Below are 23,454 nucleotides of genomic sequence, written 5' to 3'. Positions count from 1 at the left end.
TATTGTTCTGGGACCAGTTAGACTGCTGCAATCTCAATCCTATTGTTCTAGGACCAATCAGACTGCTGCAGTTTGGATCCTATTCAACTCAGTACATAACAATTACGCTTTCCATTTTTAAGTTCAGAATAGAGCAGTTGCTTTGGAAGACGATAATCAGGCAACCGAACAATTTGACCAGTCCAACGAAGTTGATGTTGAAGAATCATTGCTTCGACAATGGTGATCTTTGCTTCTTCCAGTACACTGGCATTAGTTTGCCTGTCTTCCCAATTGATGTGTAAAAAGTGATGATTCCACCGTTGATGGAATCTTTCATCTACTCCAACCCTCGACTCAGTACAGGATCTACAAGGCAGGAAGCAACTGCAGCAGGGGCAGTAGCGACTGGTACCCATTGCAGCTGGTAGGGTGAAAGGCAGGGAGCCGAACCATAGGTGGCGCCGGAGCCAATGGCACACAGAGCCCACTAATTACAGTTTTCTCTTCCTCCTTCCTGAGTTCTACAAGCAGAACACCAAGGCTAAGGAGGAGGCAGCTGACAGGCAAGGAGACCAACAGTAGGTGGAGCCAGAGCTAATGACAGGCAAAGCCAATTCATTCTGGTTTGGTCCGCATCCTGTGGCCTGGATGGAAGGAAAAGGGTGGACAGTGGAGGGCTGGCTAAGGACAGACTGGAACTGGTGGGGCACCAGGGGCAGTGCCCCGTTTGCCTTAATGGACTTACACTACACTGAGCTTACAACCCCCAAATAAAGCGTTAGAGAAGCGTGCGTAAAAGAGACACACACAACTGCAAGGGGAAAAGGCGCGCGGGGGGGGGGATGCTCCCCAAATCACGTTATTGCCCCAAAATCGTGAGGATGAGGCTGCAATCCAGCACACGTGTACCCGGGGGGCAAATCTCACGGAACTCAGCGGGCCTTTCTTCCGAGTAGACACGGTCGTGCAATAACAATGTTTTTAGCCTGGCGTCTGAAAAAAAAATGCAAACTGTTGTAAAGGGAGAATATATTGTACTCGAGCCAGTTACGCTTCAGTTTCAGTAGGAATTGTTTTTAAGGGGAGGCTTCGGAGAAAGGGGACCCCCTTGAACCCTTGCAGCAGAAGAGGAAAAGACTCCGTCTCGCTCGAGTCCTGAACGAACAGAATCCAACTCGCCGATCCAACTCCAGGCTCAGCGTTGGCGGAGGGAGAGGGGCGCTGGAGGCGCTAGGGCCGCGCGGTCGCCGGGAAGCCGGAATGGCCATGCAGGCAACCGAGGGGAGGGACGCGAATGTGAGCAGCCGAAACCGCTAGATCCAACCCATCCCAAGCGCCGCCGCCGTCGCCGGACATTCCCCACTGGCGGCGCCCCGGAGCCCAGAGCTCCCCTCCGGCCATGCAGCGCGCAGCCCCGGGCAGCGGGCAGGCGCGGGACACAGCCGAGCTCCGGGCAGGCGGCCGCGCGCCTCGGCCATTGCTTCCTTCGAGGGAGGTGTGACGGGCGGGAAGAGCCCCCGGGCAGGATCCGGGGCTCGGCAGACGCCCTCCCGGTTCATGTCAGCGCGTCGCCGCCTGCGCTTCTGAAGCTGCGCCTTCCTCGGAGCCGGGCGCCCCCTCGAGGGATCGTCGCGCGGCGCTCCGGGCCCCGACGGCTGTTGGGTTCCTCCCGGGCTGGGGACTCGACGCAGCCCGGCTAAGGATGGGCTGATGGGCTTGGGACGGTGCCGCTGCCGGGAGCCGTCGAGGATGCTCTGGCCGGCTACGCTGCTCCTGCTGGCGGCGCTGTGGTGCTCCGGGGGAGCGCGCAGTTGCCCCGTCCAGCTGCGCGGCTGCAAGTGCGTGGGCGAGAGGGCCAAGGGGCTGGCGGCGGCCAGGAAGAGGGTGAGCTGCAGCGGCGAGGAGCTGGCCGAGCCGCCGGTGCCCCGGCTCTTGCCCAACAGCACCGTCACCCTGTGAGTAGCGCCGGCAGGGATTGCGCGCGGGGGGCGGGCGGGCGGGAGTGAGACCTCACGGGTTGGGGTGGGCAGATACCCCACCAGAATTGCCCCCTCAGAGCTTCCCCAGGGCTCAGATCCCGGTCATGACGCTCTGGACATGCTCAGAGGCTGCGCGTGTGCAAAGCGGAAAGGCTGTAGCGAAAAAGTCCGACATGTGTTTGCGGTGGTCATTTGGGGAGCGTTTTGAACGCCCTTGGAGGTTAAGGTTTGTTACACTTTTCCTTTTGACTTATTTTCTTATTTATTTATTTATTTATTTTTAAACGAGGTTTTTTTTTGCAGAAAAAGAAAAGACAAAAAAACCCACATACATACCTGTACATCCTTTTGACTTAATTTCATTGGCTTGAATTGTCGTTGGATCTATTTTTTGTTGTATATGAGTCGCTTACAGTTACTTGTTGGGTTGTTTTTTTAAGTGACTGGTAAGTTTAGTAATAAAGTATATAGCAATGTAGAAATCCACACTTTTTGAAATCTGCAATTAAAAAAAAACGAAAGGAAAGAACCCAACTCCATCCCCTCCCTCTGACCTTATTCCTCCAGTTGTTGTTGTTGTTGTTGTTGTTGTTTGGACCTGGGGATAATCTAGGGAGACTTTCAGCTGATCCAGAAGCCCCAATGTTTAGCTTCCGCAAGATTTATTCAAATTATAGCAAAGAGCAGCTGAGCGACATGCCATCTGAATGCTCCAATCACAGGAGCATTGAGGGAGTGAAGATTGTGGTTACTGAATAATATTGATAGGACCAATATTATTTAGAAGTATTTATAGATCACAGTGGTCGGATTGGCATATGTGGGTACATTTGCACATGTCCAAAGCGGGTGTGTGTGTGTGTTAAGGGGTGTCCTGGAGGTATTAAAAATGTTTACAGGGTAACTGGGTGCACTGTGAGACCTCAGTCCCTCACCATCTTAACTTGCCTAGAGGCATCTGTACATACGCATTAGCATATGCATATCATGGGCCTGTGCCCCTCTAGCAATGCCCCATGGTCACAACCATACTATACACACCATGGGACCTGTAGTTTGTTAAGGGTGCTCAGAACTGTAGCTCTGGGAGGGGTAAACTACAGTTGCCAGGATTCTTTGGAGCAGGCAGTAGGTGTGACCCACATCGTGTTTCTAAATAGTAGCTAGTCACCCTGCTGAGCAGCTTAAAAGCCAGGGTGTCACCAACTATTTTAGCGTTGCAGGGTGGGCATTACCCTCTCTGGTCACTTTTCTACCAGGGGTGGACTTTGGTCTGGCGCCCCCTGCCTCTCCCCTTCCATTCTGCTCAATTCACTATGTCATAGTTGCAGCGCCCTGTGTGCCCCCTAAGCTTGGCGCCCAGTGGGACGGAACAGGTTGCGCTTCCCTAAATTCGACTCACCCCCTGCACACATACTTTGCCTTTCCAAGGCATCGTGGTAAAAATGGAACAGCAGTGGAATTAATCTGAGATTTGAAAAGCACCCTGCTCATCCAAGGGAGGAAAATGTCACCCCCTTTGCCGCCACATGGCCGGGGTGCTTGTGTGTCAGTGAGTGCAGTGTAGAGGAGCGAGTTCAGAGGCTTAATGGGTGCCATTGTGCCCAGGGGCACCACCTTGCCCTCTGCTCCTGTAAACTGAGATGCCCAGGTCCTTCTCTCCTCGCTGGCAGATGGAAACAGAGAGTTGAGTTTTGCAGCGCCTAGGCTTAAAAAGTATCTGTTGTTGAAAATAACATACCAAAAATGCATTATAGTAGGGAAATCTGCTTTGCAAAAATGTGCACGTTAGGCAAAATTGCACACACAAAAATATGTTTATGGGGGGGGGGGATTCAGCTCCAACAGTGGCACATCCTTGGCTTTGCTAAGGGCAGAGTTTTACACCTCTGTATCATAGGCAGCATGTGTCTGGATGCCAGTTGTTGGAAGCTGCAGGAGAGGAGAGTGTGCTGCTTTCAGGTTTCCCACTGGGGCATCTGGAGAACAGGATGCTGGACTGGATGGGCCACTGGCCTGATCCGGCAGGCTCTTCTTGTGTCTTGAAAGCAGGCACCCTGAAAGGTCTATCTCTTGTGTCCCGTCCCCCCCAAATCCCTCAATTAGATATATTCTCTCATTTCGTCAATTCCATTTTGTCAAAGCACCATACATTTAAAGGCTGCCGTTTATCCCTCACAGAGCCACAAATCACTGCATGCTTAGCAAACCACAGTTTGCTCTTGGTGGGGTCAGGTATGCTCAGTGCTATTATTCTGGAAAAAGAGTTGCCATGAACATCTCCCCTGTTCTCTTAAAATGGCAATGGCACCCACCTGAGAGGTGCAGGAACTGAGTTCCTATGAGTTTCCTGTGAGTTCTCCCTGAGAAAAAGCTCTGGATATGCTTTATATGTCTGGTGTGTATGCAGGCATGCTCAGAGTAGTCCCATTTGCCACATAGGTTCCTAATTCCATTGATTTCAGTGGGTCTGCTGTGTGGATGGCCTTGTTCAGGGGAATTTGTTTTAGAATTGCCATACGTCCTTAATTTCCCGATCAAAGCTGGGATTCGGCCCTAGTAAACAGCTTGAAAGTCGGGGGAAATCCGGACATATGTCGCTAGTGGATATTTTGGTGAATTTCCTTAAAAATAGCTTTAAAACTACCGATAGATAGATAGATAGAAAAACCCAACAGCTTTGGGCAAAACTAAAGCAAGCTCAACAATTTTGCCCAAAACAAACAACTTTTCTGTCCTTTTGAAATATGGCACCCCTAATTTATTTATTTGCATTTATATCTCACATTTCCTCTAAGGAGCTCATGTTTCACCCCCGCCTTCTTTTAATTCCCACAGCCACCCTGTAGTTAGGCTGAGAGGCAGCGACTGGCCCAAGGTTGCCCAGTGAGTTTCATGGCTAAGTGAGCATTTGCACCCTGGTCTCTCAGGTCTGACATTCTTGACCACTACATTGGTGCTTTTAGATGCTGTTGGACTACAACTCCCATCATTCTTGACCATTCACCATTCTGTCTGGGGCTGATGGGAGTTGCAGTCCAACAGCATCTAGAGGGCACCATATTGGCTGCCTCTGACCGAGCTGGATACCACCCAGAGCTCTTGTGAGATTGAACAGCGAAAGGCTAGGATGAACCCTGAGGTGCCAAAGACCTTGAGGTAATCTTCCACAGCAAATTAAAAACATACCTCTTTATTTCTGCGCTTTCCATAGATGAGGGATGGGGAAAATGTGGGCCCTCAAGATGTTGCTGGACTACAACTCCCATCATCCCTGAGTATTGGTTGTGTTGACTGAGGCTGATGGGATTTGGAGTGCAACAGCTTCCGGAGGGCTGCAACTTTTTCTGCCAACTTTTTAAAAAGGCGTTTGGTTAATCTTTGCTGTCTCAGTTTTAGGTTCCTTTCATGCTGCTGGAACTTGTTAAAAGTGTTTGATATTGCTGACTTGAGCGTATATTAGGTCCTCCAGCCTTTAAGCAATCGTGCTTTTGTTCTCTTTCTGTTACCATCCTGGTTAGCTGCCTTGAGACTCCTTGGAGAAATAGGTAGGAAACAGGTTTTTTTTAAATAAATAAATACATTGGAGTCTTGGCAGCTGTCGCCAATGAGGAGTTTCACAATAGTCTAAAAAGATTTCCAAACCAACTCAATGCTCAACACGAACAATTCATTCCAAATGATCCAGCAATGCAAATAAAGGTTTGAATGGAAGCACAGGAACTTATGAAATATAGTTCTGGAATCTTCCTTTCAACATGTGTGTCAGGAAGCCATACTTTTGTTTTTTTCAGAGATCGGGAGCGGCCATTGCTTCTTTATCCCAGAATCCTAGGTGCGCATCCTGATTTTTGTACTGTCTGGGAGGGACTCTGGTCTCATCCAAACCCTCAATAAAGAACTCTTTTATGACACTTTCAACAGCCATGGCTTCCCCTAAAGTCTCCTGGGATCTGTCGTTCGATAAGAGCACTGGGCATTGCAGCTTTGTGAGGGTCCTTCTAACAGCACCCTTAACAAATGATGTTGCAGCACAAATTTAAAGCACATTAAAATTAAGGTCCCCTCCATACGTCCTTTTTTTATTGTGCACCTATGAAGATTTGTGTTGAAGATGGTGCTAGGGCAATTCTATGCAAACCCGCTTTCAGTTCTGTTTGTATTCCCAGAAGTTTCAGGACAGGCATGCCTCATTCCCAATCAGTGAATGTTCTGCAACTTCCATTTGAAACCTTGTAATTTTTCATGTTCTGCAGTGTTTTTATTTGGTTTCCTTGTCCCACTTTTATATATAGCATGAGTGGCCCACCAGGTGGCAATCATGGGGGAGCACAACCAATAAAGTGGAACCGTGTGTGGATAGTCCAGTATAAACCCACCATGGTTGCGTCACTATTGCATCAGTGATATGTTGCAGAACACACACACCCCAAAACCCATCAGTCTGGAGGAAACCCCAAGAGGGCTAGGAAATAGGATACTAAAGCTGTTGGGTTTCGTTTTTTTAAAAAATAGTTTCCTACTGCTGTAGTTTTTTCCCTAATGTTGTCTTTGCTTTTATAATTTATTGTGCATTTAAACTGATGTACTGTAAAGCCATTTGGGGAGATGGAATCCAAGTGCAGCGTATAAATGTTTCAGGAAATAAGTAATGAATAATTACAAAATAAAAAATTTAAAAAATCCTTCCAGTAGCACCTTAGAGACCAACTAAGTATGTTCTTGGTATGAGCTTTCATGTGCATGCACACTTCTTCACACAAAAGCTCATACCAAGAACAAACTTAGTTGGTCTCTAAGGTGCTACTGGAAGGTTTTTTTTAAAAAAAAAAATAAATAAATTTGTTTTCACTATGGCAGACCAACACGGCTACCTACCTGTAACTAGAATAATTACATTAACTGGGCCGTAAGGCTGCAATCATAATCTCACTTGTCTGGGGCTAAAACTGCATTGGATTGAACGGGATTTACTTCTTTGCAGCAGTCATGGTTAGAGGAGTGTGCTGTAAGGCTGCAAGTGCCAGGAGCATGCGCACAATTTGGCTGAGCTTAGATGTCTTTCATGGCTTGAAATATATTCTGCCCCTCTTTGAAACTTGATGATTGCGTGTAATGAAAATCAGAGTTGATATCCAAAAACAGCAGTTGCTAACTTCTCACTTCCTCTTGCAAAAACGGGGAAGGTGGTGGAGTAGTCAACCAACCTTTCGCGCCAATTTTCCTTTAATGAAGAACTGAAAATTATGCCGCTGTGTTCTTGCATGCTTATTTTTCACTGTGTTTGCAAACTTCAAGGAAATATCAGAGTTGAATTTTGGCTCAACATTGGTGAACTCTGCGCGATGCACAAAAAAAATTAGTACCTTGTGCTCAGGACCAGGTCTTGTAAAGAGGTGGGTGGGGGGAGGGAGGGAATAATTCCTAGCTTTCTGTTCTACTAACGAGACTTCGTGATTATATAGCACACAGTGCAACAGTGCCACATATGTCCCTAGTCAAAGGCAGGCAGGCAGGCCATACTGAGTTCAGTAAGTCTTAATTCCAGAGACCTTAGTATAGGATTGCAACCTAAATATTGTAGCTAAATTGATGAAGCCAGATCATCTAAAGGTGGTTTGGGAAAGCAGGGATGGGGAAACCTGTCGCCTTCCATATTTTGCTGGGATACAACTAGGGATGGAGAAGGAACTCAATTCAGTTTGCATTTCAAAGTGAACCTACCCAGTTTGCACTTTCTGAAGCAATACACCAACTGAGACACACAGCCATCCTTCGGAATTCACATTTCTTTGGATTTTGCAATGCAGTTCCTCAGCCAAGTAATGTGCACAAAAATGTGTGATGTGCTGGGGTAATATATGTGCACTATATATTAGTGAAAACAACTGTCCAGAGTCCTGTTCCAAGAACGACAACAGAGACCCTTACTCGTGAGTAAAATAAGAGACTTGGCACGACAAGAGTTCAACAATGACACCAGGGATTTGAGATCGGAAGAAAGCTGAAAAGATGTATCAGCAGCTGATCATGTTCCTCCCACCAACTTTTAAAGGTGAGATAGGCATGCTCACTTGAGACACGATCTCTCCCTATGAGACTGGTGCACATGGAGGCACATACTTCGCCAAGGGATGTGGGTCTCTTCCCAACAGTGCAGGCAGGACCAGATTCTAGGCGCTGGGAAAAGAGGGCCTCTTCCTCCTCCTCCTCCTGCAGTTGTCTAGCCTCCCCTCCTGACTGAACTGCTTTCCTCTCCCTAGCCTCTAAAGACAAAGGGAGCAGGGACCCCGTCTTCCCTCATAGGGTTCTTCCTATGACGGCATCCTCTCCCTCATCAGACAGTAACTGCTGCTTCCCCAGCCCCAAGTCAGCTGGGATTGTAGGGTTCACAACAGTAAAAAACAAAAATGCATTGATTCAGGGGAAATCACTTTGCAAAACCGTGCATGTTAGGTGAGAGCAGGGGTAGGCAACCTAAGGCCCGTGGGCCGGATGCGGCCCAATCGCCTTCTCAATCCGGCCCACGGACAGTCCGGGAATCAGTGTATTTTTACATGAGTAGAATGTGTCCTTTTATTTAAAATGCACCTCTGGGTTATTTGTGGGGCATAGGAATTCGTTCATTTCCCCCCCCCAAAAAAAATATAGTCCGGCCCACCATATGGTCTGAGGGACAGTGGACCGGCCCACGGCTGAAAAAGGTTGCTGACCCCTGGGTGAGAGTCACACTAAATGCTAATCACTCTGCAAAAATGCTGATGAACTTTCCATGAGGACTTAGAAATAAAATGGCAAACTGATGTGGAAATGTGGCGAGATAAAATTAAAATTGGGAAAATAAGAAGCCAAGAGAAACTGAAACGGTCAGATCTGCCCATCCTTAGGGACGACTGACTGGATGGAGCTGATGGGAGCCAGAGCTGATCTGGAGGGCCTTACTTCTGCTGTAGCCTAACCCTTAAAATTGATATAGGATACTTTGCAGGGCCATATCAGATATAAAACATGGCTAATAAGAGAGCTAAATCAGAGCCCCCTGCATTGTTTCTGAGCTTAGATCATTTGGCCAGACAGCAGCTATTCAAATGCCTCTGATTGTCTGTTTATTCTGCTGTTCCAAGTTCATTTCCGGTTCCTATTTTTTATTGCTGCTTTACTTCTTAGGTTTGGCTTGGGTTTCCAAAAGAGGGATTTAAAAGATAATAATAAAATAAAAAACTCATGCCTGTTGCAATCGGTGGAAATTTTGCTCAGCCAAGAACCAACTTAAGGCAGAGCAAGCAAGATGTGTGCCTCTGTCCTCTGAAGCACATTTGTGAAAATGGACTTCAGAGTGTGTTAGGACATGAATGGGAAGAGTTTGGTGTGGAGACGATCTGTGGTGAAAATGGACGCAAGGTGAAATTTGGGAGTAACAAACAGATCCACCCCACCCACCCCCAGTCTCTGTTCTATTCCTTTTCTGCCCTGTTTCTACATTTATAGCCATTGACAGCCTTAACCTCCATGAATTTATCTAATCCCTTTATAAAGCCATCCAAGTTGGTAGCAGTCCCTTCCTCTTGCTGGAGTGAGTTCCACAGTTTTACTATGCACTACGTGAAGATGCCGGTGGTGCTGTGGGTTAAACCACAGAGCCTAGGGCTTGCTGATCAGAAGGTTGGCGGTTTGAATCCCCGCGATGGGGTGAGCTCCGGTTGCTCGGTCCCAGCTCCTGCCCACCTAGCAGTTTTAAAGCTTGTCAAAGTGCAAACAGATAGATAGGTACCGCTCTGGCGGGAAGGTAAACGGCATTTCCGTGCACTGCTCTGGTTCCCCAGAAGCGGCTTTGTCATGCTGGCCACATGACCCAGAAGCTGTACGCCGGCTCCCTTGTCCAGTAACGCAAGATGAGTGCCCCAACCCCAGAGTTGGACACGACTGGACCTAATGGTCAGGGGTCCCTTTACCTTTACCCTTTACGTGAAGAAATGTTTCCTTTTCTCTGTCCTTTGAGCTGTTTTAGGGCTCTCCTCCTTCCTTTGGGTTTGTGCGCCTCTGCAAAGCATTGAGGCATGGATGGTTCTGTTCTGGCTACATAAGGATCCACATGTGGCAAATGAGTTTGCTATTGGTATATAATTATAGGAGAGCTATTGGTATCTTCCTCCTCCTCTCTTGAGTTTGACTAATCCCCTTTTAAAGCCATTTAAGCCATGGAATGACTCTATAGAAACAACAACCGACAGTCACGGCTTCTGTACCTCAGATAAAATACAAAACCGTGTATATCTCTGGATAGAAACATGTTTAAATATTGAACTAAACTGACAATATCATCATACAAAAGCATACCTAGATATTTCCTCAGAGGCAAAGCCTATATATACTATCAAATATCAAAGTGCTAATTCAAAGTGCAGTATACAAGGTGCAATATATACCGGTAATGTAAAAGGTGGTTATGCAAAGTCTATAAGACATATGGGTCTATCTTCCCAATGTTGGAGAAGGTTATACAAAGTCATTCAGACGTGTGGGTATGTCCTCCCGACGGGTGGCCAGCTTCAAATCTTCCCGTTTCACCAGCAGTTTCGTCAAGGTCTGGACTTTATCATCAAATCAGAACTAGGATTATAGCTAATGAGTCTGCAATAGTTACATTGGGGAAAATTTTGAGTCACTTTGAATAGCCTAACTATGTTTAATATCCTAGTTCTGATTTGATGATAAAGTCCAGATATACATGGAATGACTCTATGGCAGGGAGTGGGTGGAGGAAAAAGAACTTGGTTTCCCTCCAGCACATTTCCCCCAGTTTTGGTTTTGCGCTATGGCAGGAAGCTGTTGTCTGGATGACTCCAAAACATGGTTTACGATTTCAGCTCCATGGCATGGGTGGCTCAGTCCTTGCTAATCCTCTTGCTGCAGGTTGCTTTCCAGTATCAAGCCTTTACTTTTCCAAAGGTGGCCCGGTGCATTCTCCAGCTGTGAGACCCACATGCTCTTTTTGTTGTTGAAGACTCTTTGCAACTGTGGCTAAATTCTGAGTCAGCCACACGCCTGCAAATACAATATGTTGGCTAAGGCTAGATCTTCTCTGTGCCTTTTATTGTAAAAAAAAGAAAAGAAAATAATAACACATAGTTTCTTGAAAGCATATTGGCCATAAATTGGCACGAGACCTCAAAAGCATCTTTGCTATATGATTTGTGTTTATTTGACAAAGGAATATTGATCAAGGGAGGCCATTTCATGCTATTATTCTCCACTCTAATTTTTCAAAACCTGGATTCTATACAAAGATTATAGAGCTCTTCTGGACCAGACTTAAAAGGCCGGCATGCTGCTTCATACAATAGCCAGGAAGATGTTTTTGGGAAGCTCAATAGCAGGACATGCCATCAACAGCCCTCCTGCATTGTTCCCCCCAAAAGGCAACTGGGATTCAGTGGTAGACTACCTTTGAGCCTGGAGGTTCCATTTAGCTACTGTGGCCTGGTCTCCATAAACATTATTTCTCTATTGAAGCCATCTAAGCTCTGGCGGTCAAACCGTTTGTCAGTGAATTTCCTCGGCTAGCTCTGTGTCCTGCGGGAAAAGTACTTACTTGTGCCTGTCCTGAATCGCCAGCTTCATGGAAGGGCCTGAAGTTCTAGCACAGCAGTGTGGCATCTCCATCCTTTCCCATTTGACTCGCCAGGCTCTTTTGGCCAAGCTTCACCCACCTGCCTTACACGTGTCATACATGAGACTATGGTTTGTTACTCACTAACAGGCTGTGTTCAGGAAGGCAACACCAGATCCTGGCTTGAGGTTGGCTAGCAAAGCCTCTCCTCTTTCCGGAGGGGAGGGGTTGTGAGCGGGAGCCATTTCCCGCCTCTGGGGGGGGGAACATGTTCGACCCCCTGCCTTAACCCCTCTTTCCTGCCGCGTCATGCCCCCTAGCCAGCCAATAGGGCTGGCTGGGGGATGGTGTCTGGCTGCATTCAAGCAGCCCGGCAAACGCCATTTTACTCATTCTGTTCCCTGCCCACATGGGATCTCCCTCCCTGCCTCCCTTTAGGTCTTGCTAGGCTTCTTGACCTTGCTATTGACTTCAGTTGGTCGCCTTGGTTGCCCAGGGGGCCTGGTAGGAGTTTTTTTATCCATTTGGCAAATTGGCAGCGGCCTCTTGGTTTCTTCGCCTACCTCGTAGCAACTTGACACAACTTTATGGTATTGAAGGTTAGGCATTGGAATATTCAATAGGTGATGTAATATGTGTGGTGTGTTGGAGGTCAGGTTGCGGCCATCACCTACCTCCTAGGGGTATCCCTTTAAAGGGATCCGGCGGTCATGGATCCTGTCCAATGCCCTGCTAGTGGCTAGGGCCATGGCACGACCCCCCCCCCCCCGTTGACGTCAGGGGAAGCTTCCACTTGAATTTGCATCAACAAGCTCCTCCCACTGGTTGTTAACCCTAAAGTGACTCCCCCCCCCCGCGGGAATGAGTCTGGTGTTGCGCTCTTGTCCAATGCCTCAGCCAATACCACTCACACGCCGTAACCAATGAAATTGTGGCCTTATTTTACCCATTAACCTAAAATCATGTGTCCATGTGTTTTATCTACTCCACGCGGGTGATGGGTCATTGACTCGCAATCAAGCCTTGTTAGAGGGGAACAAACCACTGCCTCTGGTTTGGATGCAATGGACAGCCAAGGATTCCTGGTTTGTTCATCCTGCTCATGCAAGGAATGAAGTGGTGCCAGTCAGGCACCAATTGTGCACCAATACGCTGCTCATTCCAGTTAAACCAGAAAATCTTTTTTAATTTCTGGTATTCCTTCCCTTGACTCATAGGCCCGAGGGCAGGTTGCATGAATGAGAATACAGTGGTACCTCTGGTTACGAACTTAATTCGTTCCGGAGGTCCGTTCTTAACTCGAAACCGTTCTTATCCTAAGGCGCGCTTTTGCTAACGGGGCCTCCCGCTGCGTGCCCCCCGCTGGTGCGCAACTTCCTCTCGCATCCCGGGGCAGAGTTCGCTACCAGGAGCAACTACTTCTGGGTTAGCGTAGCTTGTTACACCAAGTGTAAGGAGGACAGTATGTAACCAGAGGTTCCACTGTACAATTTCAAAATAATGACAACTGTAAAAACAGCAATAAAAGCACAAAACAGATGGACCACTAAAACGCATGCTTCACTTCCAAAGACCAAGGTAGACAGGAGCGTCTTTAGTAGCTGACAAAAGATGTGAAGTGTTTGTGGCAGAGGCGTCTTTGTGAGGACGGAGTTCCACTGCCTGGGATATTTTGGGGTGGAGAGAGGGGGACGTGCTTATCTGGAATGGTTGCAGTGAGTGAGACCAGTTTCTTTCTGCATTGGAGGGGCGGGCACTGGTAACAACCTTCTTCCAGCTGCAAGATCTGGGCCTACACAAGGCTGGCGTGTTGCTGTTGGTCCTGCCCATCAGGCAGCTTGCGATGTCTTGTCTGGAGTTGCTGTGAGGTTGCAGGACCTATCTGGGCATGTATTAACAAGGCTTTAATTCCCCCCTTCTCTGGCTGACCTCTGTGCTAATAGCTTAATGGAAAAAGTACTGTATTCCTAACAAGAGACAGATAGCTGTATAAGGTCATAGCCAGCCGCGCTGTCTATCACGCAGGAGAGCTCAAACCTCTTCCAGATGTGGAATTCTTGAGCCCGGCCTCGTTTATGGACGCAGCGTGATTGCTCTGAAATTGCGTATTGTCTAGGAGGGGTAGGGTACTGTTGGTGGGCGGGGAGAGGGGTGGGAGAGAAAAGAAGATAGCTTCATCTTATGACCAATTTCCAGGTCTACTTGAACTGAGGCCTGTTTTGTTCTGTGTCTTTCTCTTGCCTGATCCATTCTTGATGAATTTGCAGCTGTTTGTTTGTTTGTTTGTTTGTTTATTGGGCTATGAGCTTTTCTTTTGTGAAAATGTAGGAACTGGCTTTTGCAAATCCTGAGAGACTGTTGATGATGGATCTTCTGCCACTATGGCCAGGATGCGGGAATAGTGTGACTTCTTGCATGCCAGAGCGAGCTTGCCTCTGAGAGATAGTTCTTCTAAAGCTTGGCACTAGGGATGTGGGAGAAATGTGATTCAGTTTGCATTTAACTCTCTGAAACCCAGCCCTCCTTCAAAATCTGCGGTTCTCTGAAATTTGCAGTGCAGTTCCGCAGTGAAGTGATGTGTACTAGAATGCATGTCCTAGCATAAAGTGTGCACAAACAGACATACATTAGTGAAAATGACATTCAAAAATTCATTATACATTAGGGGAATCTGCTCCGCAGATATGTGTATATTAAGCAAAATTGCACGCGGACATATATGTATTAAGAGAGATTTGCACCAAAATACAGACAAACTTTTTATGAGGACTTAAAAAGAAAACCACAAACTGGTGTGGAAATGTGGAGAACTGAATTCGAGACAGGAAAAATGCAAAACTGAGAGAACCTTAAATGGACAGATTTGCTCATTCCTAGTTGATGCTGACTGGGCTCCATGTGGCTTTTGGGGCCCAACTAATTGTTTATTAGAGGATAAATGACTGGGGTTGGTGCTTACATGGACAAGATCACTGTAGGTTGCAGAGCATGAGATGCTACTGTCTGTAAAATGGGCTCAGCTTCCTGATCCTCCACCATTTTGAGGCAAGGTGTGCAATAGGAGCTTATGCTGGTCAGGGCTCTCCCCATAGCAGCTGTCATTGACAATGCATCTCACTTGTAAGAAACTAGGCTACTGTGCAATAGTAAAAATTACATTTATTGTTCCTCCCAGTTTTGCCTCTGGCCTCACACCATTGACATGTGGCCCCAGGGAGGATGACCAGAAGGGAATGTGGCCCTCAGGCTGGCAAGAAATTACCATGCCTGATTTAAATCATTGAGGAAAAGGAGTCAGCTTCCACTCAGGCAAACCTTTCACCACCAGCAATGTCAGTGGATCGCAACAAAAGTGGTTTTTCTGCATGTTCTAAGAGCCAGTCTGTGGTGGTGGAGGGATTAGATTCCTAACCATCTGTATCCTGGGAGGTGAGGGAACCGGCATGTCAGAAGACAGCGGATTCAGGAAAATCCCTGAGTCATTTGCACCATGATTGCTGGGCAATGTGAATGCTGGCCAACACCTCCCCCCCCCCAAAAAAAGAAAAGCTCTGGCACAGAAAAAGAGGCACATGTAGCCACATAATGGTTGCAAGCCTCAAAGACCCTCCCACAGGCACTTAAAAATATTCCAGTTCAGTTCCACTTCATGAAATGGTTTCTGGGCACAATTTAGGGAGAAGAGGATGCAAAGCCACAAATCTGACCTTACTGTTGGATGGAGAGCTGATCTTGCTCATAAAAGATGTGTGTCTTGGCTCCGCTTGCAGTCTTTGGGCAGGGGGTCATTTTACAAAGTGCCCTTCATGTTCTCCTAAATGCCCTTCTTGATGATCAGGCAGCTGTTTGACCCAGAGAAACACAGTGGGTAGGGATGGGGCACCTTTCTACGCCTGAGGGCTCGCATCCTTCATAGACCCCCTTCTGCGGGCTGCATGCCTTTGGTGGATGTGGCCAGAGGGGAAAATGAATGGAACAAGTGGTGTGATGCTTTATATATGAAAGAGGGCATGGTTTTCTGTTCCGCCCTGTATTCATCACATGTAGAATATTATTTGGGGGGGGGGGCATTAAAACCTGTACAGAACATTTACCGGTATTACAGTGACTGGCTTTAAGGACAGGATTAGGCCTGTCAGCATAAATAAAGTCTTCAGGAAAGTCAAAAGTGCTGATGCCAGTTGAATCTCTGCTGGAAGAGATTTTACCCAATAGTTCTGTTTAAAATGTTCAAATCAGTTTCAAATCCGTAGACTCAATAAGCGTTGTGGAATTCTGTCAAACAGCAGAAGAAATGTTCTGTCGTTGCTGAATGAGTAGTAGAGCCTTGCACTGGAGAGGAAGAAATCTTTCTCTGTGCTCCAGCTCTGCCAAATTAGGAAAAACGTGGATCTTCCTTCTGGCAGGGTGTTTCCCTAATGCTCTTCTGCATCCATGTGAGAAGTTCCAGCTCATGCAAAATGCTGTGGTTTGACCGTGGATGAGGACGGACTTAGCAACATCTACACTGGCTCGGTCATGCCCACAGATGGAAGATGGCAGGATACCCAAGGACGTGCTCCAGCAGGAGCTGGCTTCAGGCACCAGGCCCATTGGCAGACCAACTCTGCGTTACAAAGATGTCTGCAAATGTGACATGAAGGCTGGCAACATCAATGTGGCCATGTAGGAATCCCTTGCAGGCAACTGCAGTGCCTGGAGACAATCATTCACAGCAGTGACCAGAAGAGGAATGATTGTTGGAAGGAGCGTAGCAAGAAGAAATGCCATGGCGTATCTACAACAGCGAAACTGGATGCATTCATGTGCCCATGTTGTTGTTAGTATCCTTCTGTCTCGTGACACAATGGAGTGAAGTCAAACCTCTGTGTTGGCAGCACTGAAGTTAGCAGTGAGCCTGGGCGGTGTGTGTAGAGCAGGCACATCCAGCTCTCTGGAGACTGTGATTTACTCCTGGTATAATAAAACTGGCAGTGATCTACCCATTGTCATTGGCCAGACTTGTTGAGCTTTTTTTAAAGGGGGGGGTGGACTAGTGTTGTTGACAAGGAACACCCCACGTTCGACCAGTTGGACATGCCTGGTATAGAGTTTCAGCTGCAGCAAAACACATCTCTTCCCTGTCTCAGCCATACAGGTGCTGTAACTCTCCAACTCTCTTCACCACCAAAGGCACACTCTTAATAGTCTCCCAAGATAGACGGGCACCAATGGGATCGCCAGTACAGAGCTCCAGTGCTCAAAAGTCTGCCCATACGTGACCGGGCCAGGTTTGAGGCTCTTGCATTAATGTTCAGGGTCCTTATCATGGGGTCCAGGATACCTTAGGTAAAGGTAAAGGGACCCCTGAGCATTAGGTCCAGTCGCGGACGACTCTGGGATTGCAGTGCTCATCTTACTTTACTGGCCGAGGGAGCCGGCGTACAGCTTCCGGGTCATGTGGCCAGCATGACTAAGCCGCTTCTGGCGAACCAGAGCAGCGCACGGAAACACCATTTACCTTATCGCTGGAGCGGTACCTATTTATCTACTTGCACTTTGACGTGCTTTCGAACTGCTAGGTTGGCAGGAGCAGGATACATTAAGGACCCCCTAATCCTTTGTAACCCTGCCTGATCGCTGAGGTCTTTGAGGGAGTCACAGTTAGGGGTTCCCAATGGCTCATATTTGTGGCTCATGTTGACCAGGAGCATTTTGTATTGTGTGCCCAATTATATGGAGCTCCTTTCCAGTTGGAATCAGACAGGTCCCCTCCCCAATGAATTTCTTGCACCCAGTGAAGACCTTTAAAAAATAATAATCCAGTAGGCATTTTAACTGAAGTTTGATTTTATACCTTTAACTGGGTTTTAAGCAACAACAATAAACCCTTTTGCTTTGTAAACCGCCTGGAGAGTATTGCAGTACCTGTATATAAATTGTTTGAATGAATGAATGAATGAATGAATACACAGACATGGCAGGCAACTGTTGGAATTGTCTGCTCCTAATCTTTCCTCTTCGTTGCTATCACAAGTGTGTGGATTTTCCCCTTTGCTGCCACATTCACACAGTAAAAAAATAAAACAATTCCTTCCACTAGCACCTTAGAGACCAACTACCGGTAAGTTTGTTCTTGGTATGAGCTTTTGTGTGCATGCACACTTCTTCAGATACCTTCTTCATGCACACAAAAGCTCATACGAAGAACAAACTTAGTTGGTCTCTAAGGTGCTACTGGAAAGAATTTTTTTATTTTGTTTTGACTATGGCAGACCAACACAGCTACCTACCTGTAACATCCACACAGTGTTAACTGTTGTGCTATTTTGGTCAGATGCAAATCACTTCTCCTAACAATTGCTTTTGTTGGAGAAGCAGGGAAAACAAATCGCAGGAAGAGGGTGTAGTCTGCGGTTGCACTACAGCTCTAGCAATGAGAATTTTAGGTGACCAGTTTGTTGAGTGTTTGTCCTGATTTCTTTGTAGAGAGATCAGATGGTGTCAGCTATTTCATGCATGTTCATTCTTATTTGTGGGGAATATAGAGGATGTATCAAAGGCTTGTGTTAATCTGACACTTTGTAATGCATTTCCCTAAAAGTTCAAATTTTAAGGAAGTGGGTTTGTTTCAGAAGACCTCCCAATCAATTATAGTCACACAACCTAAATTTGCCAGCATCTGATTGAATCCAACCTGTGGTGTAGTGGTTAAGAGCGGTAGACTCATAATATGGGGAACCGGGTTCGAGTCTCCGCTCCTCCACATGCAGCTGCTGGGTGACCTTGGGCTAGTCACACTTCTCTGAAGTCTCTCAGCCCCACTCACCTCACAGAGTGTTTGTTGTGGGGGAGGAAGGGAAAGGAGAATGTTAGCCGCTTTGAGACTCCTTCGGGTAGTGATAAAGCGGGATATCAAATCCAAACTCCTCTTCTTCTTCTTCTTCTTCTTCTTCTTCTTCTTCTTCTTCTTCTTCTTCTTCTTCTTTTTCTACTTCTACTTGGAAATAAGCTGCAGGGGTGGAAATCAGTACTAGAACATCTCCAGAAGGCTCCTGCTTCAAGCCCTGGCAGGCCCTATGCCTAAAACTCTGATGAGTTGCTGCCAGTCAGTGTAGACAATACTGAGCTAGACAGGCCAATGTTCTGTCTGGCTCAGTGTGTGCTTGTTTTCCAGTGTTCCTGTGCAATTATGCATGGTGTTGAGAATATATACTGTATATGAGAGTCTATTTTCATCTCTTTGCCCCCTATAGCATCCCAGGCACACAAAAAATTAGATACACTTGAAAAGTCTTCTCTTTTGGATTGGGGTGAGACAGGACCTATTATTCCGGTTTGCAGCAGAAGCTGGGATTGCACAGCACCAATTGGCCAGCTCCTGCACCAGCTAAGACACAACTTTATCCTTGTTCAAAGCAAAGGTGGCCCTTGCGGCGTTCACTCCCTTTTTGGAAAAGTTCGCTGCAGTCATCTGAAAGTAGGGGAAGGACTGGCAGGAAAAGGAAATGGAGATGGAGATTTGATCAGTGGGCTGTATATGGAGTATACCTTTTTTGCGTCTGTAAAGGGGTGTCTCTTTACAGGAGCAAAGGGTGGGTGTAGGAGGTAGAGAGCTCAGTACATAGGTAAAAACAAGGAGATCTAGTTCTATTCACACTTGTACATCTCTGTACACCATGCGAGCTGGAAATCTCCCTAATCCAATCTATTTCCCTTTGTTGTCTTTGTGCCCAAACTTGACTCAGTTTTCCTTCCAACAGAATTGCCCATACTTTGTTATACCATGCTTCTAACGATAGATCTTTAGGGTTTCATCCAGCATTTCATAACTTGAATGAATGAATGAATGAATGAATGAATCTAAGCATTTTGCCTTATATGGGATTCTGAAATCCTGGCTACAAAAGATTGATGACAATGCTAATTTTGGGTCCATCTGTATTTTGTTCTTTGTCCTACATATGTCTTTATGGCTTTTTCAGCTTGTGGGTGCAATTCTTATCTTTGTATGACAGGCAACATTCTTGCCACAGAAAAGCCAGAGGCTTCTTGACACATTTCTGTGTTCCCCATCCAAGGAAGCAAGAGGGGTTATCACAGTTCAAGGATGCATCCCTTACAGACAAAAGCACTTGGGAATGTGGAGATGGGGCAATGAGGGGTGTGGTCCAGGGACAGTCCCAAGGACCAGGGAGAAAGGTCTGACGGGTCGCATTTGGCCCCTGGGGCTGAGGTGCCCGACCCCTCGTGTAGTAGTAAATGTTCCTGTGGCTCAAGATCACAAACCAGCTCCTGCCTCCACCAGCTCGCAGCTGCACAAACAGGAAAATGTGCCCTCTCCTTCTCTCCCTGCCTCGCAACACGTAAACCGGGGTTGTTCACCAGCTGGCATAGAGGAGGAATTCTTTCCTCACCCCAGACATTGCGATTGTCATGTTTTAATGGAGAACTAGAACCTATCTGCCGAATCTTTGTTAAAGGGGGGATAAAGAAATAGGCTTTCTTTCATAAGTGTACCCCACCCAAAACCGTCCTAAGAAAGTCTGTCCACTCTCTGCATGCGGCAAACGGCCTGTATCCTGTTAGACCTTCAGCATGTGCTTTTAATTACTGCAGTATTAGCAACAACAGAAAGAGCTGAGAGAGGGAGGAAGCTTGAAGAAGAATCTCTCTCTCTCTCTCTCTCTCTCTCTCTCTCTCTCTCTCTCTTCCTTATTCTCTCTCTTCATTTGCTGCACGTCTCCATACCACCGGCTGCTTTCTGACCGAGGGGGGCGAGCATCACTCCACATCCTTTTTTGGTTGGGCGCAGAGAGGAAGTTTATTGTTTTAGCGGCCCTGTTTCTGGAGCTATTATTTATCCAAGTGGATTTGAGTGTGCTTGAGAAAATAATTGTCTGTTTTCCTTTCAGCTCCTCATATGAGAATTTTATTTTATTTCTTTTAAGGAAGAAGGCTGGGGGTGGGGGTGGGGGGTGAGCGAGCGAACGAACGAGCAAGAGAGCATTTCAGCCAAGCCCAAGCCTCGCAATCTGATAGCGGCTGATTGTGCGCAGCTCTGGTGGTGCAGTCACAAGTGCCTCTGTGCCTAGCAATTAAGCGGCATTAGCTTCAAACTGCTGGAAACTCGAGGTGACTCAGTGTTAGGGCCGCGCTGGATGCAATTGGCTCGATGTGCTGAATGGCACTGGATCAAAGTGAAGCCTGGCTGGGTTTATACAGAAATCAGCTCTCTATGTTCACATCCACACCACACACACACACACACGCACCATGGAGCATCCTGGGAATTGTAGTTTGTTAAGGGTGCTGGGAATTGTAGCTCTGTGAAGTCGGCACCGTTAGGGTTCCCAGGATTTTCTATGACTGTTCAAGCAGTATAATAGTGCTTTAAATGTGTGGTGCGGATCTGGCCTACCAAGGGAATCACGCTGCCCTTTGCTCTGTTTGGCCGAGGAACAGTTCCCTTCTTTGATGGAGATTTCAGTTTGGTTGGTTTCCTCCTCCCCCCCCCCCCTTCCTAATCCTCACATTGTTAGGAGGGATATTTCCAGCCCTTGCTCAATTAGGCGATGACTTTATTGTTTGGCTTTGTGTTCCCAAGAGGTCGGCGCAGGAGGGTGGTCAGAGCAGAGCCCACGTGTTACAGAACTTCTAGCTGAAAGTTGTTGTATGGTCTCTCCAACCCTTATATTCCTCTTGCAACGATCATCAGTTTGGAAGGGACGCCAGATATCACCTAGGCCCCATCTGCACTATGCATTTAATGCAGTTTTATACCACTTTAAACAGACATGGCGTCCTCTGAAAAAGAACCCTAGGAGTTTGCTAAGGGTGCTGAGAGAAGTTAGGAGACCCCTGTTTACCTCACGGAGCTACAATTCCCAGAGTAGTTTAACAATCAATTCCTCTTCCCAGGAAACTCTGGGAATTGTAGCACTGTGGAGCAACAGGGGTCTCCCAAAAACTCATTGCACACTTAACAGTTTACTTGGATAAAAGAATAAACTGGGTAGTAATCCCTGCACCTAGTGGAGGTGATGAGAGAAGGGGTGAGTGAGGGGTCTCATTTTCCCAACAAAATTTTGTGGTTTGGCCTTTGAATGCAATGAAAATGCATTTTACGGCAGAACCGTACCTCGACTTGTAGAGCACAGGTTTTACATGCAAAAGATTCTGAGTTCAGTTTTTGGCGTCTTTGGGTAGGGCAAAGTTACAGACTTCCCCTGCCTGTGAAGACAGGCTCTGGCAGGTTGAGTGGACGAGACTGATACAGTGCTACCTCGGTTTTCGAACATACCTGTAATCTGTTCCGGAAGTCAGTTTGAGCTCTGAAACATCCGAAAACCAAAAGCGGAAGCCTCAAAATGCAAGCCTCAGTACGGAAAACTCAAAATGGAAGCCACGTTTCCTGTTTGTTTGTTTTTTTTAAAAAAGATTTTTTATTATTTTATCATAAAACAAAACAGAAACAACATTAAACATACATAAACACAAAAAAACATAATACACAATCAACAATATGAAACACAACAATAACATACCAAATAGAAAACTTATACAAACCTTATCAAATACCTATCTTTGTTTCTCAACTTATTTTATACTTCTTAAAGGGGACTTCCCCTGGTCCCTCCTCTGTCTTCAAAAACATATATACTCTTTAGGTAGCTTCATTTCTTTTCCCATTAACTTATGCTCAATATCTTAATGCTCTTTAAATTCACTTAAACCAATATACATCTTAACTTATACTCTATATCTTAAAACCTTCTTATACAAATAAGTCTATCACATCAAAAATTTCTTCTACACCATTATAACTAACCTTAAACTTCTAAAGCCGGTTCTTCTATATATTTCTGCTCAAATATTCAAACGTTCAATTTAACATACTTAAGTAAATAGTCCTTAAATTTCTTCCAATCTTGCGACACCTTCTCCTCCCTCTGGTCTCGGATTCTGGCGGTCAGGTCTGCGAGCTCCATATACTCCATCAACTTCATCTGCCATTCTTCAATTGTCGGTATCTCTTCACCCTTCCAAGTTCTTGCCAATAAAATTCTAGCCGCTGTCGTGGCATACATAAAGAAAACTCTATCCTGACTGGGTATCTCTTCATTGGTCATGCTCAAAAGGAATGCCTCTGGTTTCTTACAAAAGGTATTTTTCATTACCTTCTTAAGCTCATTATAAATCTTATCCCAGAAGGCCTTTACCCTTGAACACGACCACCACATATGATAAAAGGTACCTTTCGACGATTTACATTTCCAACACACATCCGACATTTTAGAATTCATTCTAGCTAACTTAACTGGTGTCAGATACCATCTATATATCATTTTCATTACATTTTCTCTTAAACTATTACATGCAGTAAAATTGATACCTTTCTGCCACAATCTCTCCCAGTCATCCATCATAATATTATGACCCACATCTTTTGCCCAATCTATCATTGTTGATTTAACCAATTCATCTTTCGTATGCCACTCTAGCAACAAAACCACGTTTCCTGTTTGAGTTCTGAGGCGCGTTTGAAAACCGAGGCACTTACTTTCGGGTTTCCGGCGTTCGGGTTTCCGAAACGTTCGAGTATGGAGGCGTTCGAAAACCGAGGTACCACTGTATGGGGTCCAACAGTCATGAAAGTGGTTACTGCCCATGCTGTAGAGCAGGCACATCCAACAGGTAGATCGTGATCTACCAGTAGATCACTGGACATCTTGTGGTAGATCACTGGTAGATCACTGGCTCCCCCCAAAGAAGCTCAACAACTTTGGCTCCCCCCCCCCCCAAAAAAAGCTCAACATATTTGCCTTGCACCCCCAAAAGCGGGGCTTTCCTCCTTCGTCAAACAAGCTCAACTTCTTTGACCTGAACCCCTAAAAATGGGCC

General features: G+C 46.4%; 1 protein-coding gene across 1 annotated transcript in view; it reads left to right on the top strand.

Moving 5' to 3' along the window:
• The first annotated feature begins 1,249 nt into the window (after positions 1 to 1,249).
• ADGRA2 (adhesion G protein-coupled receptor A2) overlaps positions 1,250 to 23,454 on the top strand; it is a 117,092-nt gene continuing 94,887 nt past the window's right edge. Inside the window, exon 1 of the mRNA XM_033171597.1 lies at positions 1,250 to 1,937. Within this exon, the coding sequence (XP_033027488.1) occupies positions 1,693 to 1,937 (245 nt within the window). The 5' untranslated portion in view covers positions 1,250 to 1,692. The remainder of the gene's footprint in view (positions 1,938 to 23,454) is intronic.

Source organism: Lacerta agilis, chromosome 15, assembly GCF_009819535.1.
Source record: "Lacerta agilis isolate rLacAgi1 chromosome 15, rLacAgi1.pri, whole genome shotgun sequence".
Taxonomy (NCBI): domain Eukaryota; kingdom Metazoa; phylum Chordata; class Lepidosauria; order Squamata; family Lacertidae; genus Lacerta; species Lacerta agilis.
This window is presented reverse-complemented; position numbering and strand designations above follow the sequence as displayed.